Source organism: Dasypus novemcinctus, chromosome 16 (genome assembly GCF_030445035.2).
Source record: "Dasypus novemcinctus isolate mDasNov1 chromosome 16, mDasNov1.1.hap2, whole genome shotgun sequence".
In the NCBI taxonomy this organism is placed as follows: domain Eukaryota; kingdom Metazoa; phylum Chordata; class Mammalia; order Cingulata; family Dasypodidae; genus Dasypus; species Dasypus novemcinctus.
In genome coordinates this window covers 26,852,544-26,876,455 of record NC_080688.1, presented here as the reverse complement: position 1 = coordinate 26,876,455, position 23,912 = coordinate 26,852,544, and the positions used below count along the sequence as shown (strand labels likewise).

At 42.5% G+C, this 23,912-nt stretch overlaps 1 protein-coding gene across 4 annotated transcripts in view; it reads left to right on the top strand.

Moving 5' to 3' along the window:
* The window catches only part of PTPRM (protein tyrosine phosphatase receptor type M), an 805,217-nt gene that overhangs the window by 703,044 nt on the left and 78,261 nt on the right, over positions 1–23,912 (top strand). For all 4 annotated transcript variants that reach the window (XM_058277381.2, XM_058277380.2, XM_058277379.2 and 1 more), the window contains 2 exons: positions 14,003–14,079; positions 18,037–18,073. In XM_058277381.2, coding sequence (XP_058133364.1) covers positions 14,003–14,079; positions 18,037–18,073 — 114 coding nt within the window. The remainder of the gene's footprint in view (positions 1–14,002; positions 14,080–18,036; positions 18,074–23,912) is intronic.

Genomic DNA, 23,912 nt, shown 5'->3' with positions numbered 1-23,912 from the left:
GAGGACACTCAGCTCTTCCTTTGATGGGTGCCTAATAAAGCCAAAGCCCTGGATTTGCAGGTTACAGGTGCCAGCTGCAAGGTCTGTGCTTGCCAGGTATCCGGTGCTTTGTTCAGGAGTGTTGGTTGAAGGCATCCAACACCTCCTGAGCTCAAAGGTAAGCAAGGCTGAGTGTCCATCCTCACCCATGGACAGAGCTGAGCAGGCAGGTCAGTGGACAACGACGCCTCTACCCACGAGCTGACACCGGCCCGGTGGGAGAGGCTCAGAGAAGGGGAAGAGGATTTCTGCCCCAGAGGGCCTGGGTAGACTCTGCCAAGTTCCTTTCCCTTCTCTGGGGGCGATGGAAGCTCTGCACTGTCGCAGGAGTCCAGATTTTTCCTACTGGTTCGCAAGATCCTTTTTAGGAGAGAACTCTGAGGGGAACCACCAGAAGTTCCCCGTAGCACTCTGGGACCCCCTTCTCCCCCAGGTATGAAGGGGCTGTCAGTGGACCTTTGTCCTGCAGCCTCTGTGATGTCACGCTGGCCTTAGCCTGAGCAGCCCGAGGGCAGAGCAGGCCACCGGGTGGGACACGGGTGGCGTCCAGAGGCCCAGCCTTCATCCCACGTCACTCTGCGTCCGCTCCTTCCTGGGGCACGCGCCATTTCATACCTACCTTTGGGAGATGCTTGAGAAATAGTTTTTCAGTGATTAGTGAAAAAAATATGGAAAGTTGGTATTGGGCGCTCAGACCCAATCTTGGGGCTTTACGCGGATGGCTTCATTGACGACGCAACACCACCAGGGCGCAGGGACGTGAGCGTGTCCGCGTCACAGGAAGTGGAGCACTGACAGGGTGACAGTGTTACGGGGTTAGTAAGATCTGGAAGCGTGTTTCAAGTCCAAGCAGCTTTGGTCTCCACTGCCCAGGGGTCCCACACCCGCTGGACAGCGGGCCAGAGGCATTCACCGTTAGCGGCAAAGGCTTTCCCAGCCCATGTCAGAGGCAGGAGGCAGATTCAGGGGTCCAGGGCCCTCCTCCGCAGCCGTCATCTCCCCTGGCCCCCCCAAATACACTAAATAAGGAAAAGGTTAAGTCCCCCAGCCCCCAGCCTGGCCCCGGTCTAAATATTTAATACAGAGAATTTCTGGAGCTGCCACTGATGAGGACCTAACGCAGAAGTTCGTTTTCGCTCCTGCAGAAGGCATCTAGTTTATTTAAGTGGTAACTGTCATTCCCTACCGCCCCCCGGCACAGAGGGGACATCCAAGTCCTGAAGACAAGACGGAGGCCAGGAGGGTGCTGGGTAGCGCATCTGGACGGGGAGTGGAGCAAGAAGCGGGAAAAAAATAAGCATGGTCAGACCAATCCCCCAACCTCTTCATCATCAAAAGCTATGAAACGTTTTCGTGAACATCTGTGGAAACCACAAATTCTATACCAATAGGAACTATTTCAGTCTTACCAAGAGGAGTTCTCCCAGGTGAAACACGGACAGGTGAAGGGACTCCCCCAGGATCACCTAAGGAGGCTGCTGGAGTCCCTTGTATTTTTAGTGTAACGTTTATGTACACTAAAGCTTCTTTAAAAATAAAAAATAAAAATTTAATTATGAAAGAACACGATTCTCTAGTTCAATTATTCAGTAAATTTTGTTTCAGTAGAAAAGTCAGTTAGAGGCATACCCAACTCAAGGCAAACATCAGGATGGTGCCGTATTGATTGCTTCTTTCCATCAAAAGATTACTGGCTCGCCACGGCATTCACTTACCAACTTTGCAGAGCTATCGCCCACCTTGCCGCCAATTGACCCCTCTGGATATTTTCTGTACAGCTGGTTTCCGCAGCAACGTTGGGTCCCGTTCCTCTACTTTATTTCTCCTCACAGCTGGACAGAGGGTATGTGGTTCCAGAGGCCCAGCAATCTAGCCCTTCCTTTAGAAAAAATTTTATCGATCGGCTATTATTTGCCCGATGTCCTGCTAGGCTCTGTTATAGAAAGATGATTAAACCCAAATGGATACTGCCCTCCCAGCCATCGCAGCATCACTGCAGGCTTTAGCAAACTTCTTCCGTAAAGCGCTAGGCAGGAAATGTTTTAGGCTTTACCAGCCAGCCAGTCTGAGTTCAGCGTCTCTGCTGTGACGTTCTAGTGCAAAAGCAGCCCTCAATAATAAGGAGATAGAAGGGCCTGATTGGGTTCCAATAAAACTTTACTTTCAAAATCAGCCGACGGGCCCTGATCAGCCCACAGGTATAGTGTGCAGACCCCTCGTTTAGTGGAGAAGAGCTCTTTGGAGGAGAACTTTGCATCTCTACCATGCAGGACACATTTCTACCACCACCAAGGTCACCCTCAACTCTCACGACGCTGCAGTTAGGACCAGTTATTCCATCAACTGCTATGCTTATAACAAATGCTGTCTGTGTGTCTCAAGGTTGGAGAAGGAGGCAGAGGTTTAAATCTGCCTCCTGCCCCCTTGAATTTACAATCCCTGTGCAAGAACCGACTGAAACACACAGGAATTCTCAAGCCCACAAATGTCTGAAAGCATGAATGGTAGAGGACTGACTGTGCAAGTGTGGGAGGGGGCAAGTGAGGGAGGGTAATCGAGAAAGACTTTCTGGGCAAAATGGAGCATAGGATTTGAAACTGAAGGTGCGCTTTGGCACCACCACCGCTCTCTGCGAGACCTTGGGTGTCACTATTTCCTGAGAATCACATCTGTTGTGGAAATGAACTGAAATGCTGCTGCTAAACAGCATTGATTGCTGTTGCCTGAAAAGAACCCCATCTTTGCTTCTTCATCGCGTGTATGTTTGTTGTTGTTCTCCAGGGTTTGGAGGTCCACTGGCACCATGTGGGCAGGTAATCCGGTGACCCTGGCCTTCATTTCCAGGTGGTTTGCCTGGCTGCCCCCTTGAGCCCTGGTCTGTAGGGCTGCAATTTCTTAGCCTTCACCTACCCTCCATCCACCCCCTCAAGGCCCTTTCTTCCTGTTTCCTTATCAGGTGGTATTTTTTGGAGCCTTCTAGAGACAGTGTCAAAAAGGGACTTCTCTGCCCCGGAACTCTCCCTTTCTCCTAATTCTCCTCCTCACCTTCTGTGTTCTCTTTTCCTCTAGTTTTCTATTTTCTCTGGACTCCCTCTAGAAGCACCTGTGTCTATATATATATATAATACTCCATAAGGGAGAGCAGGTGTAGTTCAGTGGTTGAGCACCTGCTTCTCATGTACAAGATCCCAGCTTCAATCCCCGGTGCTTCCTAAAAAAAAAAAAAATACCCCATAATGCTCTCTGCTGGCATATTCTCTGATATCAGTCACTCAGACCAGCTGACAAGCAATTAAGGCCTTCAAAATAGGGTATCCCAATTGTTAGATGATGTGTACCAGTCTCCCCAGCGGAAGAGGGGGAGCTTGATTCCATCTGCAGGTTGACGCCGCCCCACTGCTGTTGGCATGAACGCCAGAGCTGCCCTCAGCACCGGTCCAAGCCCAAAGCACTGCTTCCCAAGGGGACAGCCCCCCTTGCAGCAGAGCTCCCCGTTTGATTCTCAGGAAGCCCCTGCGGTGCTGAGTAGCCCTCTGAGAATCATCATTTGGGAACTGCTTCACTAGGTATTGTTAGAATTGTGGACTGATTGGGATGAGAGAGAAAACTAAAAACACTTGGCTAAATCATGCTTACGGGTGTACCCAGATGGGTTGTTCGTTTACAAGCATAGAGAAGGGTAGTACCATCTACCACCTCTCGCCCAGGAAAAAAACTGTGTAACTGTAGCAAGGTCAATTTCGCTTCCAGAGAAGTCTTTCTCTTAGAGCCCAGGCCTTCCCAAGCGCAGTACTTTCCAGGGTGAGGGACTGGGGCAGGCGTTCGCGGTATCTTAGTGGTTTTGTTACTGCTCTTCAAAGAACATGGAAAGTGTTGGTAATGAGCACATTCATTGTTGTGCAACGGGGTTTTGCATATAAAATGGTTTTAATGGCGCTTTAAAACTGTTTATCAGCTTTAGTTCTTGGGTAAGTTAAACTTTTCCCTTATTTACACTGTACGTTTGCTGAGCTAGCCCTCTTCCAATTCAGTGTCAGCCCTCTCCGCCATTACCACCACCGCGCAGGCACATTTAGCCTTCCTACAACTCTCAACAGTTCCTGATTATAATGAACTCTAGGCTTCAGACACACCCCAAATCTCCCAGCTAACGAGGCAGCCCCTTGGAGCGGTACTGGTGGGCTAGCGATTAAAGAGAAAGAGAAAGAAACCATAAGAGTTTCCCCGGCTCCTGTCCCACGCCTTTGTCTCTCATTCGACAATCAGATATTGATCTGCTGTGTGCAGAGCACCATGCCAAACTGAAGTAATTCTTTCCGCAAATGTTTCTTGAGTGCCTGTTAGAGGCCAAGCACTTTGCTAGGTACCAGGCTTAGAGCAGGAAAGGAAACTGACAAGATTCTTTGCTTAATATTCTTGTGGGGGAGACAGAGAAAGAACTGTGAAGTAAAGTTTATAATCTGTAAGTTAGGAATTGATTCATGCAGCAGGGAAGGGAATGGGTGGCAATGGCGGTGGCCATTTTGAAGTTTGTGGCCAAGGAAAGCCACTCTGAAAAACTGAGGCTCAAGACCAGAGCAGTCCACAGAGACCGAGGGAGGGTATGTGTCTGAGGAACAGCAGAGAGACTGGGGCCACTGGAGCAGGGGGAGAAGGGGAGAGTTGGGACATGTGGAGACACTGGGGGGGCAGTGGTCAGCAAAACCCCACCTTCAAGAAGCTTATGGGGGAGGAAAAGGTCAGATAACAACACACATCAATGAAATAAAAAGTATGGGCCACATAGAAGAAGCGCATGGCACAGTGAGAACACTTAATATGGTGAGATGCCTTATTCGGGAGGTCTGGGAAGGCTTCCCTGAGAATGAGACATGGAAGACATCTGAATAAAGGGGAAAGTGCAGGCAGGGCACACGTGAACCTACCTTGTCACGTGAGGGCTTGAGGAACTGGAGGAAGGCCAGGGCAGCTGGAGGAGAGCAAGAGGGAGCATGTCAGGCTGGAGGGGGAGGGATGTGGAAGCCAGACCTACAGGGCCTTCTAAGGCCAAGAAAGGGCATGGTCTTTATCACAAGAACAAAGGGAAGCCTCCTTAAATCATAGGGATTTTGCATTTGGAAATTTTAATCTGGCTACAGAGTAGAAAATGGACTGGAGGGAAATATCAGATAAGAGATTCATTGTAGTTCTAGGAAGAAGAAAATAGGTGGATTCAAGAGAAGATGGATAGGATGTGGGGGTGAGGAAGACATAGGAGTCAGAGATGCCTCCTCTATTTCTGACTTGCAGGAGGATGGATGGATCAGTGGATGGATGGATGAATGGATGGATGGATGGAAAGACAAATGGAAGGATGGGCCATTTACTCAAATGGTTAACACTGGTAGGGAACCAGATTTGGAGAGGAGGTGGGAGTGGGCAAAAAGTTGGCACTGGCAGGTAAAGAATATGAGTTTGGTTTAGGGACATGTTGCAATGCCTTCGAAGCCTCCAAATGAGATGTCATGTTTTATAGGCTGTTTTATAGGCTGACATGGAACTTAAAAGAGAGGGACGTGGAACTGAAAATAGATTTGTGAGTCCTGGGTCTATCAATGGTGACTGAAGCCATTGGCATGATGTGGTTTTCTGTGATGAGACCAGAAATGGCATAGAAAACCTATGAGCAAGCCTAGAGAGGCTCTAGTAATAAGAAATGCGCCTATAAACAGTACAGAAAAAAACTGCTTCAACCAGTACTAAGGAGCATTATATCATAGGAGAAAAGGGGTCAGGAGCCTTCCTGCTGAAAGATCCAGTATGATGAAGGTTGATGTAGCAACATGAGGTTAATGAATGAAATTAGCAAGGGCTGCTTTGAAAGGAGGAAGTGTGGGTGAGGTGGGCCGAAGACAGGACAGCAAGTATAGACAACTTTGTTTAACTTTAATCTTGATTATAGTGACCCAGACTCTCCTACTCAGTTTTCGTGGTTCATACTGAGGGACCCGAAAGGAGAGTGAACAATTTTTTCTAATCTATCCCACCAGATTCTTTTAACCAGTAAGCCAGTCTTGATGGCCAATGAAGAAGGCTTCTCTTTTCCAGGATTTTGGTTTTTTTTTTTTTAAAGATTTATTATTTATTTATTTCTCTCCCCCACCTCCCACCCCACCCCGTAGTCTGCTCTTTGTGTCCATTCTCTGTGTGTTCTTCTGCATCCACTTGCGTTATCCAGCAGCACTGGGAAGCTGTGGCTCTTTTTGTTGTTGTTGTGTCATCTTGCTGCGTCAGGTCTCTGTGTGTGTAGTACCACTCCTGGGCAGGCTGTGTTTTTTTTACATGCGGGGCGGCTCTCCTTGTGGTGTGCATTCCTTGCACGTGGTGCATGCCTCTGCAGGTCGCCCCTGCGTGGCACAGCACTCCTTGCACGTGGCAGTACTGTGCGTGGGCCAGCTTATCACACAGGTCAGGAGGCCCTGGGGATGGAACCCTGGACCTTCCTTCCATATGGTAGATGGACGCTATATCAGTTTGGCCTTGTCCGCTTCTCCAGGATTTTGTTTTATAGCAATGTGCTTCTCTCTGCTAATTGAGGAACTCCAACGGTGTCATTTTCTGAGACATCTACTGTCATGATCTGGGTTAGGAACAGACCAGAGCAGTGGGGAGGGAAGGAATGAAAATTAGTTAAAGGAGAATGGACTAGTACAAAGAGCTTGAGGTATTCAAATTCAGTTGGACAAGAGCAAGGGAAAAACATTTTGACACAATATGTTTAGGAAGGCAAAGGGTAAAATCTAGAAAAACCAGGCCAAATAAGAGTCAGGGATCCCTGCTAGGATTCCGAAGAATCTCTGACAAAGGATCTAGGTAAAAAAGAATCAGAAACAAGGCAAGACTCGATTAACCACACATAAAACCAACAGAAAAACAAAGCTCCATATGGAGTCATCCACAACTAAACCCAAGTGTTCCTAATTTGATTCTTTTCCAGAACCTGAGTGGCTCAGCCATAGACCCAGGTGGAAACAAGCAGGGCTACTGGGCACACAGAGGACTGACAGGGTTAGGAAACGAAGCCCCCCTAATGCTTATGTCTGCTGGTGCTGCATCTTGTACCTTGAAACAATTGCTGGCAACAATTTCTGGCAAGAATATAACACAGGAGGAGGTTGTAATCATCAATTGTACTTCAAATTAATTTCCAGTCCTCTCTCAGGGGGCAAATGTTACTTAGAGCATTGTGGTTCCCATTTTTTTATTTATTTATCTTTTAAGATTTATTTATTTTATTTTATTACTTTCCCCTTCCCCTCCCCCTCACCCCAGTTATCTGTTCTCTGTGTCTATGTGCTGGGTGTTCTTCTTTGTCCACTTCTGTTGTCAGCGGCATGGGAATCTGTGTTTCTTTTTGTTGCAACATCTTGTTGTCTCAGCTCTCCGTGTGTGCAGTGCCATTCCTGGGCAAGCTGCACTTTCTTTTGTGCTGGGCGGCTCTCCTTATGGGGTGCACTCCTTTGCATGTGGGGCTCCCCTACGTGGGGGACACCCCTGCGTGGCAGGGCATTCCTTGCGCGCATCAGCACTGTGCATGGGCCAGCTCCACCTAGATCAAGGAGGCCCGGGGTTTGAACCGTGGACCTCCCATGTGGTAGATGGATGCCCTAATCACTGGGCCAAGTCCGCTTCCGCCAATTTCTTTTAAATACATCATTGATATTTAGAAGAGAGGAAGAATTTGTTAGGTGTGAAAGATTATCCATGACCTATGCCATTTCTGCTGCTAGAGTAATATCTAATATCACACACAAGTAAAAGTTGCAAGGCTATTATGGATGTCCATTGTATTTACTACAAAAGAGTTAAAATGTTCGATGCTACTTAGAGGTATTCTGTGCATAATGTTACGTAGTGGAGAGGCCATACATGACATGGTTTAGGGACATGGAGTAGAGTATAGAGACCTGCTTTAATCTGTCTCATTAGCCCACCTCCAGGGCATACATGGGGAAAAGAGCCAGCAAATTGTAATTTTTCCGAAATAAGCAGTAGTTTGTTATAGCCCAGGCTTTATCTGTCTGTTTCTTATGAAAAAAATATTGGTTTTGCCCTATTTCATTTAATAACAGGTTTTCTGAAGGAAACCAGAGGAAGAGCAACCAATACTTCATTCAGATTGAATTTCTTAAAGTGGCAGAGTTTGTTTCATTTCCTGATGGGATAATACTGAGTTGAGATTATAATATGATCATTAGTTGGCTTTCCATCATATTCCAATCATCCATGTCTAAATAAGCAGGGTTTTTTCCCAATTATAAAAGCAATTCATACACATTAAAGAAAATTTATGCAGTAAAGAAAACTTGGAAATAAGAGCTCAGAACCTCACCTCCAAATTCAAACCCTGCTAATTTTTTCTTTTATGTTTCCTTCCAAGCTCTTTTTTTCTGAACAATAGGTTTGTTGGCTACATATATTTATTATTTGTTTATTTTTAAAGATTGATTTATTCCCCTTCACCACCCCCACCCCCATTGTTTGCTGTCATTGTCTGGTCTCTGTGTCCATTTGTTTTGTGCTAACCTTCTCTTTAGAAGGCACCGGGAACCAAACCCAGGACCTCCCATGTGGGAGAAAGGCACTCAGTCACTTGAGCCACCTCTGCTCCCTACTTTATTTAATTACAAGTAGATTTATTGCTTTCTTTCTGATTACAAAGACAGTATAAACTATCTAAACAACTGAAAGAATGTATAAACTCATAGAGATGAACACTAAAATCACTCCAAAGTTTACCAAGCAGCAGAAACCACACTTTTCCAGCTGTCCCACTGGGACACCTACACCAAAGGTATTATGTCATTTTATGTTAATAGATTCTTGCTAGACATGGTGCTTTCCTGACCTGCTCTTTTACACTCTACAGTATGTCACAGCCTTGATCCCTTGGCCGCCATCCTCAGTAATTATTGTTAATTACAATTCCTGCTGGATTTTCCAGACTTATACCAAAGCAGTTAAGCTCTCCAATTCTCTTCCTCCTTTCAACCCAAATAGCGAGCCATTGGCACTAAGAAAGGCCCTCTTCCCCTCTGGCAGGCCTTCAAAGCAAACTGGCAGAACAGGGGCTCAGTCAATGGATAATTGGCATTGCTTTGCATCTTTAGCTTGAATGACTCCCAGATTTGTCACATGCAAGAAATGTCCTGTGGGCATTTTTTTCATAGGAATGTCATACTATTTAGCCCAAGAATTTTCCTAAAAGAATGGGTGATGTGTATTCTTAATTGTCATCTGATCTAAGGCCATCATGGTGATATGGTGATGGGCCTTCATAGACTGATTTATTTGTCCTCCACTGTCTATATTTATTGTTATTGTAACCAAGAGAAAGCTTGATTTAAGAGGACACCCAAGATTCACATAGTCTGTCCCTGAGTCTACCATCTAAGCAACATTTTAGTAGAGGCTCTGAAGTTGGAGGAGCAGATCATTTTACTTTTGTCACCTTTATTTTCACTGACTCAGTGTGGGTGACTGTGATACTTTTCTATTTGTTTTATCTCTGCTTAGGAAAGGCAGAGGAATGGACTTGATAAGTGCTGGCCCATTACTATCAGAAGTACAATTATGTGATCATCAGCCTACGTTTCCTGGACAAAATGCATGTTACTATGTGTTCTTGTACATTTGGACTCCCTAGTCTAACTGCTAAAATACATATAGATGGAGAGATCTAGCAATCGATCTATCCCCAAACCTAGCAAAGGGCTTGGCACATAGGAGGTGTTCCAAAAATAAGTAAATAAATAAAAGATGGAATGAATGAGAAGACTGAATTGGGGAGGTGCCATCTGAGTTGGACCTTGAAAAATTTGGACAGAGAAATGGGCAGGAAAGGATAGGTAAGAGGTTTCTAGAAGATGAAGCATCTCACCGTTCTGATAGCATTAGACAAACTAGTATGGAAATTAAAATGTTAAAAGGCATTATGGAAACAGTCCAGACATCTTCGATGACCTTAGACTGCTGCCCATTCATTAGCGTAGTGAAGAGTTCAATGTTTTTTGTCACTTGCTGTGGGAGAACAGGGCACTGCATATGGCGGTTGTACACAGCGCCCCCTAGAGGTGCATGCCTTGCCTTGGTGAAAAGTACTCCGAAAGATGCAAAATGAATACAAGTGTGGACTCTGGACTCAAGAGGTTATAATCCAGTTGAATCGACTTTTAAAAAGAAAAAAGATACTTCCATTCATATAAAGACAAATAAAAACAACCTCAATCTATTTAGAGTAACGCTGTGCATATGTCTTATGAGTTTCTGGCTTATGTAGGGAATAAGAGCAATTAAATCTGAAAACTTAGAGACCAAGTTAAATTTTATTTTTTTGGTAACTGACTTAACTGCAGGAGATAATGGGAAACTCTTTATTTCAAAGACTCTGTTTATGGGAAATGAGAGTGCAGTCCTGACAGAGATTGAAGCTCTAAAGAGAATGCAATGGAACAATTTGAAAAACTTGAGTGTGGTAAATCACAGGGAATGGCTGGCATTCATCCCGAGGTTCTAAGAGAAATAAAGTGTGAAAGAGGGGGATTCTGACAAGGATGTACAGTATATCCTTACGTCAGCCTTGCTTCTAAAGATTGGCCCGTCTTTTAAAAAGCTGCCTAGAGTAAGTCAGCGTGCAAACAGGAAGGCAAACTTCATCTCCCTTTAGGAGGCATGAGCAAGACCCTGATGTGTGAAAACAGCCAGGAGCCCGCCCCTCACTCGTGAGCTCAGTGGGCTTTCTGGGGGTAACTGCTGATTGCCCCACTCTGAGAGATGACCATATGTGTGTACCAGCTTCCCCAGCAAATAAAAACACTAGAGCCATCCACACATGCCCGGGAGCCCAGCAGCTCACCTGCCCTACACAAAAATGGAGAGGGAGCCACTGGCTTCAAGCAAAGTGCTTTCCAGGGAACTAGATCTTAAAGCAGATTGCTACAGGGAAAATGTCTGAACACGTGTGGGTCCATTCCTGGGTTTCTACCATATGTTAGGACATTGTAGCAGTTTGATGTTATTTATGAATTCCATAAAAGATATTATGTTTGTGAACTGGTCTGGGCATGAGATCCCTGTGATTGTATTAAATTCAAAGGTTTTACATTTACTTGATCGAATCAAGATTAGGGCTTTGATTCAACCACATCAGTAAGGCGTGACTCAAGGTTGAGTCCCCACCCCTTTGGTGGACCAATAGAAATAGACACTCACGCAAGAAGACATGCAGAAGAAGACACACAGAAGAAGAGAGAACTTTGTCAGTTTTGATCCTGGGGCTCCATAGAGAGCTGAAGCAGTTGCCTGATAGTTTACAGCTGAAGAGATCAGAGCCCTGAGCAGTTGAGAAGGCCTGGAAGGAAAGGAGGCCTCCAGCCTACAGTGGAGGTGGGAAGAAGCTGGGCCCACAGAGCCTTATGAGGAAGAGGAAGGCTGGACCATCTTCCTTCAACACGTGGCCACTGACTTTGGTGAGAAAAGCAACCTTGAGTTGAACTCTTTAGGGCCTTGTAACTGTAAGCTTTTACACCAAACACATATCCTTTATAAAAACCAAGAGATTTCTGGTACTTTGCATCAGCAACTCTTTGACTAATACAGACATCAACTGTAAAAAAAAAAGTAGGGGTCTCTATTACACAGAACATGGCAATAATAATAAATGGCATTTATCCCTCACTTATTATGTCCCAAGCTTTTTTCTAGTCTCTTTCCTTGGCTTATTTTAATGCGCACTTTAATCCCATGAATTAGGCACTAGTTATCTCCATTTGTTCCAGATAAGAAACCAAAGCCCAGAGAGGTTGAGTAATTTGCCCCAAAATACACATGGCAGAGCAGGGTCCCAGCTCACACAGCCTGACACACACAACTCCTTCACCATATTCCACTTGAGCACAGCAGGCAAATATGATTCTCTCCTGGCTTTTAATTGAGCCCAGTTTGTCTCCAGTTTCCATGTAAATTTGTCAAGCCCCAACTAACTGGAAGGCCCTTCATGAAATAATATGACTGTCCATTGTGAAACGAAGTGAAAAGTGCACCAAGGGAGGGAGGTTAGAAAACCGACCCAGATGCCCTTCTGCCTACACTGGAGGAAACAAACAAAACATTTAATCCACCAGACTATACCTCAGGGACAAAGTGGAATTTTTATTTTCATACCTTAGCCTTCCAAGTCAAGAAACAGTTCCAGGCCAACACTTGGTTCAGTGATCAGAGTTAAAATGCAGCTGTTTTCCCAACTGCCAAAAGGTGGAAGCAACCCAAGTGTGTATCAACACATTAATGGGTAAACAAATGTAGTAATATCCAGCCAATGGAATATTATTCAGCAGTAAAAAGGAAAGAAAGTCTGATTCGTGCAACGACGTAGATCAACATTGAAGACAGGATGTTGAGTGAAATAAAACAAGCACAAAAAGACAAATATTGTATGATCTTGTTCATATGAAATCCATAAGATAAGCAAATTTCATGGACACAGTAGATCACAGGTACCAGAGGGCAAGGGAAGGAGGGGAAGAGGGAGTTATTGCTCAATGGGTGCAAAGTTTCTGTTTGAGATGATGAAAAAGTTGAAATAATGGATGTTGGTGATGGTAGCACAATATTGTAAATATAATTAATCCCACTGAATTGTAAGTGGTTAAAATGGGAAATTTTGAGTTGTATCTATATTAATATAATTTTTTTAAAATTTTTAATGTCCTAGTAACTGCAAGTCTCCTTGCTGTTTTCTCAAACTGTGGGCTTCACTTTTACCCACTAACCAAAATGAATGTTGAATAAAGTTAACATCAGAGAAGAGTAGTAGCAGTTTAGAAGCAGGATCTCCCACTGCTCCAACATCAGGGAAAGCAAATTTCTGCCACCTCCCAACTCCAAAATCTCAAATGATTCCCTTTCAGAGCAGCTGGGCTTTTTTGTCTGCTCTAAATATTGGGTTTTGATGAAAGTTTTAACTGGAAGGAAGGGTTCCTCAGCTAAAAAGAACATTAATTTAGAAAATAACTTTTTAAGGAGACGGTTTTTAAAAAAAAAAAAAAAAAAGATGCATTTTTCATTCATTCAAAAAGTATTCTGGGGAGAACCTAGTATGTTCCAGGCACTGATCTAGGGGGCAAGGATATAGCATTGGGCAAAATAGGAAAATCTGTGCTCTTTGGGAGCTATGAGTATTTCCCTTTTTAAAATATGGATTTTCAAGGAACTATTTGAGACACAGTGAGAGTAGTTGTGGAGGGAAAAAAATGTAAATAAAGCTAATTTGTGCCACCATCATGACCACCCTCCAGCATTTGCTGTATGTCATTATGTTCACTTAATCCCTAAAACAGCCCGATGTGAGGCAGGCACTGTCATCCTTCTTTTCCAGATGAGAAGGCCAAGAGGTATTCGGTCGTCTCTAGTTGCCCACTGATGAGTGACAGTGTGCTGCCCCTACTAGCTAGTGCCTTCAGAGACAGATGGGGGGTGGCTGAAGTTAGCAGCCCATCCACACATCAAAGAAGGTGGGGCTGCGACTTGATCACTGTCATTTGTCAAGGGGGGATGTCTAGGCAACCTTCAAAGTCTCAGAGGTTGTAGGTGATTTAGTGAAGCTGCTCCAACTTCCAAACCAAGAAATAATTCTGTTGTGATTCACAGGACTCCGTGTAAAAGCCTCAAACCTGTGCCAATGCTTCACATCTGTAAATGATCAAAGAATAAGTTAATGAAGTCTACTGAAAAACAGAAAGACTTCTACTTCTTCCCAGTCTTAATAGCAAAATAGGACATTTAAAAGATGTACTACTTAATTCTTGGTTTATCTTTAACACAACCTGGATGTTAATGGTGTCTGTGTAATTTGCTTCCATCCTGGAGCTCTGAGCCGCATAACAGATTCTTCTCAAATTGTTTCCTTTTTCCTTTTCTATTGCAGATGATCATTCCCGGGTGCGGCTGCAGACAATAGAAGGCGACACCAACTCAGACTATATCAATGGAAATTATATCGATGTATGTATTTGATACTGTCAATAGCCCAAATGTTTTGACACATGCCAGATCACGCATCTACTATGTGACTGATGGATTGAACAGTGTAGATGTGGCCACTCCTTTTCTCAAGTCAATTTGTTGATCAATTTGTCGGTCAATTTCTCTATAACCTTCCATGGGCCCTTTGCCTTCCCATGCTTATGGGGACTAAGAAAATGTTATTTCCATTGTTTGTCAACAACTTGGATTATTTGACACTTAAAAAAAAATCTGTTTGCCTATTAATGGACAAAACTCTATAATTCTTAATATAGTGATTTGCAAACTCTTGTCATCGCTGCACTTTTAAGTTGCCTTCAAAGTAGTATGCAGCTGATAAGCAGGGCTTCTAATGCAGGCAAGACATTTCATTAAATATGTAGGCTGTTTAATTATTGAAGACTGCTGCTCTGTTCATTCTGCATCGTGTTAACTTAATGTTTTAAGAGACAGCATGTTTTCAGTTGAAAGAATGAATGAAATCATAAGTAGACTGAAAATCAAGGTAAAGCCTCTGCTATGTCCAAGGTCCGAGTTTACATTAAATGGATTTCAGTGCCCTTGTAGTTGACCAGACATACCTGTGTTTGCCATCATATTATTTGCCATCTTAGTATTTCTTCACTGATACTTTCATGCACAGTTTTTATCCATATACATAGATTATTCTATTTTCTCTGTTCAGTGTTATCCATCAGCTTCTAAAAGAAGCTAACATGACAATCTCTGGGAAAGAGTTACCTAAAATGAACTGTAAGAATATTCTTTTGGGGGAGGAGGTTGGAAGCAGATATAGTTCAAGAGAATGCGCACCTGTGTCCCATGTATGAGGTTCCAGCTTCAATCCCCAATATCTCTTAAAAACAAAACAACCAAAAAAACCAGCTCTCATTGGGGAACAGATGTAGCTCAGTAGCTGAATACCTGCTTCCCATGTGTGCGGTCCTGAGCTCAATCACCGGTACCTCCTGAAAAAAAAAGAATGTTATTTTTAATGCTCATTGGAAGGAAAGGTTTGGGACTTTTAGTTATAGATTCAGAGATGGGGAATAGGGAATAATTATTTAAATCATATGTATCTCATTCATCAAACAATGCTCCCCAAAACCATTTTGATAATGGCCAAATCATGCCAAACACAGCTTAGTCTTGTTCATTAAGTGTTTTCTTTCTGAGGTGCATTGAACTTACTCCTTCATTCACCAAATGTTTACTCTTCAACGGGACTACTCAGAGATGCTGAGACCTCTTGCCTTCTCTCAAGCCCTTACAATAATAGATGAGGTTTTCTTCCACCCGTACCTCCTGGTTGACTTGAACACACCTTCCTTTGGGAAGTTCACACCACAGTCCAAGCTCCTTCAACACCTGCAAGGTCCTTGAGGATAGGGACGGTCTCCTACCCACTTTCATACCCCCTGCACCTGGCATATGCTTGAAATATAGAAAGCAATAAGTGAAATTTCACTGACTGATGGAGTTGCAGTGATCATATTTGACATTGGAGAGGGGGCAATTTGAAATAAACTTTAAAGAATGGGTGAGTAGAGAGACAGAGGAAAGAAGACATTCCAGCTTGAGGAAATAATGTGAACGAAGACATAAAAGTAGGAAATTACCAGCATAATGAGTTTTTGTTTTATTTTAACAGAAAGGAGTCCATATTCAGGGCCTCTTTCTTTGTTCATTTAGTCAATAAAATCTGATTGAGAACCTATTATGTGCCAGTTACTCATGTTTTTGTGCTGGAGTTTTAACTGTGAACAAATCAAGCCAAACACAAAAACGAAAACTTCTGGCCTAATGGAGCTCATGTTCTAATGTGGAAAAATAGACAATAAATAAAACAGATAAGTTATACTATATGGTGTGGAATTAGTATGCATGTCCTGTGGAAAAAATAAAGTCATAGAGTGGTGGAAGAAGTGCCTGGTTTAGAAGGGGGTTGCAATTTTGAACAGAATGACTAGAATAAGTTCCACCTAGAAGACAGCATGTGAACAAAGAGATTGACATGTGTATCTGTGGAAAGGACAGCCTCAATGTGGAGCATGCCTAGCGAATGTGAAGAAAGGCCAGCAGTCGAGTGCTGTGCACTGGTGTATGTGTTTGGGGAACAATTTCCTGTGAGTGAGATGAGCTTTCCTCAGAGGGTGGCATGCAGAGAGGAGTGGCTATTGAGAGGACAGTCCGCTGTAGGTGGGCAAGAGTAGCAGCAAGGATACTTGTTAGATGACTATGGAAACAACCAGACAGAAACGGGTAGCTTAGCCCAAGGAGTAGTGAGAGATGGTAGGATTCTGGGAATATCTTGAAAATATAGCCCATGGGCTTTGCTGACATATTGGATTTAGGGTATAGCGTCAAGAGAGGAGTTAAGGATGCCTTTGAGAGGTGGAGTTGCCATGGCTGAGAAGGAGACTGCAGGGGAGCAGATTTGGGTAGAAGCAGGGAAGAAATGAGGACCACAGTTTTGGACAAGCAAAGTTTTAAATATACATTAGGCATCCAAGTGTGGGATGAGTCCACCATTGATAGCTTATCTAGATTTCAGGGCAAAGTTCCAGGCTCAGAATAAAAATACAGAATTCATCAGCTACAGATGGTATTTAAAGCCATGAGATTGGATGGGATCACCATGGGGGCAACTATAGACATAGAAATAAGTCCAAGAACCAGACATTCAAACACGGGTGTCAAGATGAAGGGGAGGAACTCACAAATGAAACCTAGAAGAAGTGATCAAGGAATGAGGAGGAAGGAAACCAGCCTGTGACCTCTCCTGGAAGTCAAGTGAAGAGTGTCTTTCAAGGAGATTAATTATCTTCACGTTGCTGGTGGGTTAAGTAGATGACAACTAAGAAATGACCATGGTGTTTAACAATCTAGAGGTCATGTTGTTTGGATGAATTCAATTTATCAAAGGAGATCATCCTCTCTATTAGGCATCTTGCTAGGTACTGGAGGACATACAGAGCATATAAGCCAGCCAAGGTTGTTCCCCTTTTGAAGCTTATCAGCACCTGTGTGCTCTTCTAAATAATTCTAATTAATACTGGTCACTATTCTATTATTTCAGATGTACAGCAGGTCAGTTACATAAAAGGATGTATTTGTTTTTGTTGACTTGGTTTTTTTGAGCAAAGAGTTCAGATACACATTTAAATTGTTTGAGAAATCTGGATTGCTGCTCCACTTTCCTTTATTCCATTTTCCAGCTGGCTTTGGGCAGAGTAATTAGGGTAATCTCAAGGGACCAAAGTGGAAAGCACTAAGGTCCGTGGTGATATCATATGTTGCCTGTGTGTAATTTTCTCTGAGTTGGTTTTATCTTTCCCAGATACTTCTCTACAGTGTCCTTTGTTGCATTCTTTCTTTGGTCTCTGTTTTCACCTCTCCCTCTTTGTAGAGGGTCATGATAAAAAGCAGAGGTATAGCAGGACTTCTGCCTCTTTAAATTCCTGGTCCTTGCTACAGAATCATGTCTTGGCATTGTAAGCATTTAAGCATGGTTTTTAGTATTATTATTGATATAACTGTCTATCTGACATGACAGAGTATGTGTTAAATTCTTGGTGCGTTGCCAATAGCATCCCAAACACACAGAAATTCCGTTGCACATTCCCAGCCTGTTTGCCCTCCTAAGACTCAGATTAGTTCAGAGAATCCATATGCTGTTAGTGTTTATTGCTCATCCATCATCTCATAGCCATGTATGATTAAGTTACTCAAGACTCCTGTGAAAGATCAGAACCATTATACTAGATGTACCTTTGCTTATTAAGAGAAACCCAATGGTACTGGACTTGGTCATTTAACTTCAAGTGATGCTGCTCTCGGTATTTGTATGTGCATTAATTTCAGCAAACTTAGTTTGTGACTTCTACTCAGCTAATCAATTTTGTTTGTCAAATATTCTTTCTCATTTATTTTTAGGGTTATCATCGGCCCAATCATTATATTGCTACCCAAGGTAAGTTTATTTCAACTTTGATTTCTTTCTTTGGTGGTTTGCCCATTTGCTCTCATTTCATACTTGCTTCTCCCTCCCCTGAAAACATATTGCACATGACTGGAGCATCATTGATTGCAGTTCTAGTCATCAACACATATGCGCTTGTTTTCCCATCAGAAATGCTGGTAATATAATAGTTTAGTTAGAACTTCATGTTGAGATCATTAGAAGAAATGGTTCATCAATTCATTATTGAATTCAATCTGCCTACCTTTGGAATAAATTGGACATTTGCAAAAACGCATATAGATATTCATTGCGTGAATATGTACTGACTGTTCTCTAGGCAGGCATTCTTAACAATGTGAGCTTGAGCTGAAATTCAAAAAAACATTATTCTTGTGGGGACATGTTGGTGTGGGTGTGATATAAATTCAAAAAAACATTCTTGTGGGGACATGTTAGTGTGGGTATGATATATTTATTAAATAATACACAGTATAGTGTGGACTTAGTAAGGGGTTTGTGATTTTCACCTGACTGGCAAAGGGGTCCGTGGAACAAAAAAGGTTAAGAACCCCTGCTCTAGGCAAAGAACTGTGCTACTTGCTGCTGGGGGTGGGAGCTGAATCTGCCAAGCACATACACACACACACTTTGGTTGTGCTTTAGAGGGAAAGATGTAAGTTGGCCTGTATGTTAGTACAGTTAAAAACTTCTGAGAGAAATATAGATGAAGTGCTTGAGAAATCTGGAAGAGAAAGAAGTTGCGACGATGGCAAAACAGCTAAGTGGCAGAGGTGGGGATGGGGAGGAGGACTTCTAAATGGGGAGAACATTCAAGAGCAGGAAGTTAGAATGCCCTGGTGGAAAGCAGTGGGTGGATCACTTAGGCTCAAGAAAGCCAAAAAAAGTGAGAGAAAAATGTTGAAGAAGCTCATGGCAATGGTTTTGTATTCCTTCCCCCAAAAGCTATGAGATGGACCATCTATAGATAGTGAACATAATGAGTTGTGAGGTTTTAAGGATTGGGCATTATATGGGATGAGGTAGTCAATCAATTAAGGATAAATGAAAGGGGTGTTAAGAAGCAGAGATGACCTGACTAAGATTGAAGAGCATAATTCTCTCTGTTTTACTATTTTAATTTTTTTCAGAAATTTATTAAATCCCCAACACAGGAGCAAGGAAATAAAAAAGATTTGATCTGCTAACATTTAGGGATTGACAGAAGGGTGCACAGAAGAAAGTCGAAGAGCAATTTCTGGGAATCCAGATTGCCAAGACAGTCATGGTTAGAAAGGCTGGGCTTGGAGGCAAGAAAAGGCAGAGGTGTCCAATGACCCACAAAGAGAGGGCAGGAGTTGAAGGACTGAGAACAGGTTCAGTAGATGAGTTACCTGATAGGAGGAGAGGCAGATGCAGCCAGTGAGCAGAATGTCAACACTTACAGAAGCACTGTCCAGGAGAACTTTCTGTGATGTTGGAGATCTTCCATATCTGCAATGTACAAAATGGCAGTCATTAGCCACACATGGCCATTGAGCACTTGAAATGTGGCTACTGCAACTGAGGAATGGAATTTTAGATGTTAATTTAAATCTGGCTAGTCCCTGCTATAATGGACAGCAGAGCTCTGGAGGGGAGAAGCACTAGGTGTGACTGAGACAGAGAAGTCATGGGGCCTTCCCTTCCCTGATCTGCACGTACCCAGAGAACTTGGGTGGCAATACAGGTGGGATTCACAATCCCACATGGCCACTTACATCTTTACCCTCTGAATCTAGCTGACAGGCTTGAGCTACAATGTTGAATCCTCTTCTGTGAGATGAAATTGGTAATGGCCCCTGACAATGGAACTTGGCTGGTCAAATACCATGTTATATGTGTGTGCCCAGCAGGCTCTTATGTATGTCTTTATATAACTGGGGACAGACAAGGATATGAACCCAGAGCCTCTGACCCCTGGCTCCTTGCACCTTCCCCCTGTACCTTACTCTTTCCAAACTGAATTAATCAATACTTTTTAAGGAACCCATTGTTTGTTCTCTGAAACCCATACAGATGGCTTTCGGAATGTCCAAAAGAAAGGCTCATAGCAGATTTGATTTATTCAACTTGACGATAATTTGAAATTAGCAGTTTACAAAAGTGGGTGTGAAAAGTGGATTGTAAAATATGCAAACTATTTCTGAGCTTCTTATATATCCAGTAACTTCATTAGCAAACCCCTTTTGCATGGAAGGCATAAACATAAAGTTAAATCTTATCTGAATTTTCACAAAAAGGGACCTTTTGATTCATGTGACCAAACAGCCAACTAATATAGAGATTGAAGCACCCCAAGTCCTCTGCAGGCCCCCTCACCTGGCTTTGCTGTGTTCATTCTCTCTGCCCCTCTCTCCCTAAGGGAGATTATTCTTTGAAGAAAAATTTCATTAAGAGAAGTCACTTCCTGGCTCCCGTGGAATTAGTTTGAATGATATTTAATTGCTTGGTCGCCCTCTTCAGCAGCATTCAACCTATCAAGTGTTAATGAGTAAATATATTTGTAGGCAGCTAAGAAATGGCAAATGTAAGAGACTACCAACCTGCCCTTTCAGGGGAGTAAGCTACAGAATCACCTGTTTCCCAAAGCACTTTTTCCAACACTGGGGTCTACTTCAGGTTGGGCTTTTCAAAATGGTAGCACTTATATCACTGGTGTTGGATGCAGCAGGAAGGGGGAGATGAAAGGGTACTTTTATTCAAACAATTAGTCAATGTACTACACATCGTATTAAGAAAACCACATTCAGACCATGATGTTCAAGCTACAAAACTAGAATTTCTCTTCTAACATATGTACCACAAGCCTAACGTAACTAATGGCCTCCATTTGCCAGTAATAAAGATTTCTGATAATCTACAGAAATTGAATGGATAGGTAGAGTATGCTTATGGACTGTCTTCATCAAACGAACAAAAACTCCATTCCAATGGTCCAATGAAATGGGTGATAAGAACTAACAGTCAGATACAATTTTACAATCTCTTTTTTTCCCTCTTTGTTTTGCACTGATATAATTCTTTAAAATCTATTCATAGCAGGAACCCATGAAATTTCATGAATGGTCCAATTACTGACAAACAGTTTTATTCTCAAGAGTTAGAAATACACAGATTTTCACCAAGTTCTGTCAATAGAGAGTGCATGTCATGAATTTGTCTATTAGGTCTTTTCCTTCTCATTCCCAAGTTTTATTGATTTTCCTACCAGTAACTGACTTTGACCTTTAATGGTACTGGTAATGTTTCTGCAAATTGATGGGACCATGTTCAAGCCAGATCTGTTGTTTTTTTATTATGTTATTTCTCTCTCCCCTCTGCTTAATTGTGTTCTCTCTGGTGGCTGATATACTGATGACCCAATATTGACTTCATCACTCTGAATGGGCACACATTAATAAAATTGTGATGTTTGAGATTTATTCATTAGCCAACCAGTGGTCAGAGGAGAAGAAGTCACATCTGTTACTACATGGTATACTTAGAGCCAAGGAAGAGTTGAGATTTCAAAAGTAAGGTTCATGGTAAGAGGAAAGTGAGCAGGATTGCCATAACTGCACTTATTTCACAATCAAAATATAGCTGTAGAAAGTATTGTGTGTTCAGGGATCATGATGTATACAACCTACTCACAAATATTTAGAACATAGATGATAGATGATAGATAAATAGGTGATTAGATAAACAGATGGATGAATGGATGGATAGATAGGTAGGTAGGTGGATGAATGGATAGTTGGGTAGATGGATGGATGGATGGATAGATAGATAAGTGATAGGTAGACAGTAGATGGACAGATGGGTAGGTAGATGGATGGATGGATAGGTAGGCAGATGAATGAGTGGATAGTTGGGTAGATGGATATGTAGGTAGGTAGATAGATTAAAAGATGATAGATAGTAGACAGACAGATGGATAGGTAGGAAGGTAGGTAGATAGATTAAAAGATGATAGATTAAAGAGATAAAGTACTGCAAATGTGGTACAAATGTGACACACTTAAAATTAGTAGATCTGAGTATATGAGTATATTTTCGTGTTCTCTGTATGGATTTTCTATTATCTTTGCAACTGTTCTGTAAGTTTGAAATTACTTCAAAATAAAAAGTTTAAGGAAAAATACATGTCTAACCCTATGAATCACAGCCAGATGAAGCCACGCACATCAAGAACTGTGCCTTCATTGTGATTCTGCAAGGCACCTACTGGCCACTGTGTGGTTAAACAAGATATTCCTTCAGCCTGTGGGGTGGCAGGGCCCTCGAAAAATGTTCTTTTGTTTAGTTTTATTGTGGAAACTGACTTAGAGACTCCCACTCCAGATAACTCAAAGGAAGATGGTGGGGAACAGCAGTCAAAGAAAACGCTGTGACGTTTTGTGACAATCTGCCATCCTGAGTCCCTTCCCTCACTCTTAAGCATGCATTTATTTAGTAGCATCTGAGTATTGGAGATACAAGTGGAAATATTGGAGGAGTTCTGCTAGAGAACCTGACCTATAATTTTCTCAGGGAGAAAAAATGTGCATGATGAAATGTGGAGGATACCTCACAATGTCCTGGGATCCTCAGAGGCTGGATGGTGCCCAGCCTTAAGGCTGGGTTGTACAGGTGCCTGCTGGGCTGAGGTGGTCAGCTGGGGTTGGTGGAGGAGGCAGGACTTCAGTGAGCCCTAAAGGAAGGTTCCTTTAGCTATCAGAAGACAACGTATACGGGAGGAGCAGAGAGGCGAGAACCCACACAGAAGGGTAACAAAGCTGCCTGAGGGGGAAGGTTCTTCATTATGTGTCACCTGGATCTGCTCTCAGGAAACATGCACATGTACACAAAATTTTACATAGAATTTCAGGGGTTCATAGACTTACTAAAGTCCAGTCATAAACATCTATACATCCTGGATGAAAAACCTGGAGTTATAGGGGCTAAGAAAAAAGAACTGATGAGTCAAGTGAGGGCAGTTGTGGAAAGACTGAATAAGGAGTTCTCTTTTTTTCAAAGGGAATGGGGAGAGAGAAGGGAAGGATGTTTCAAAGCCACATGGTGTGAAAACAGTGCTTTAAGAAAACTAATTGGTGAGGAGTTATCCTTGAGAGAAAAAAAATAGAAACAAAGTCACTTGTTAGAGAGTAACCAGAAAAAAAATCTGAGACAGACGTGAAATGACATGCCAATTATGGCAGTGGGGACAGACCAGCAGTTTAGCATTTTTATTTTATTACATAATCCAGGTTGCATACAACTAAAATGTTTTCCAGTATAAATATATGGCAATATAAAAAATGCTGTTGATTTTTAGGTGTTTTTCCATCTCATTTAATGTAATAAGTCTTAAATACATTTTCTTTCAATATTAGTAGTTTGAGTTGATACAATACTTTTCTTTCTGAAATGCAGCATTTTTATTCATACATTCATTCTGTAAATATTAAGTGCCTGTTAAGTACTAAGCTTTGCACTGTAACGATTTAGTGTGTTGTATTGTCTATCCTCTGGTGTAAATATATTAACTTTCTCATTTAATATATAGAAGAATTGAGGCCCATGGAGAGAATGGAGGGGTTGAAACCAGAGCCAACATGGAACTGAGTGTCCTCTACTAATTACAAATTAGTCTTGTGCAAACCTCTAAATAGCTAGTGGCATAAACTCTCATTTCTCACATGTGAAAAAAACCAAGCTGTATATTTTTAAGAAACCTTGGAATAATCCATCAAGAAGGTGGACTGTGAAGGGTTGGCCATTGTATTCGTTAGCGTTCTTCAGAGAAAGAGAACTGACAGGGTAGAAATATATAGATACACACACACAT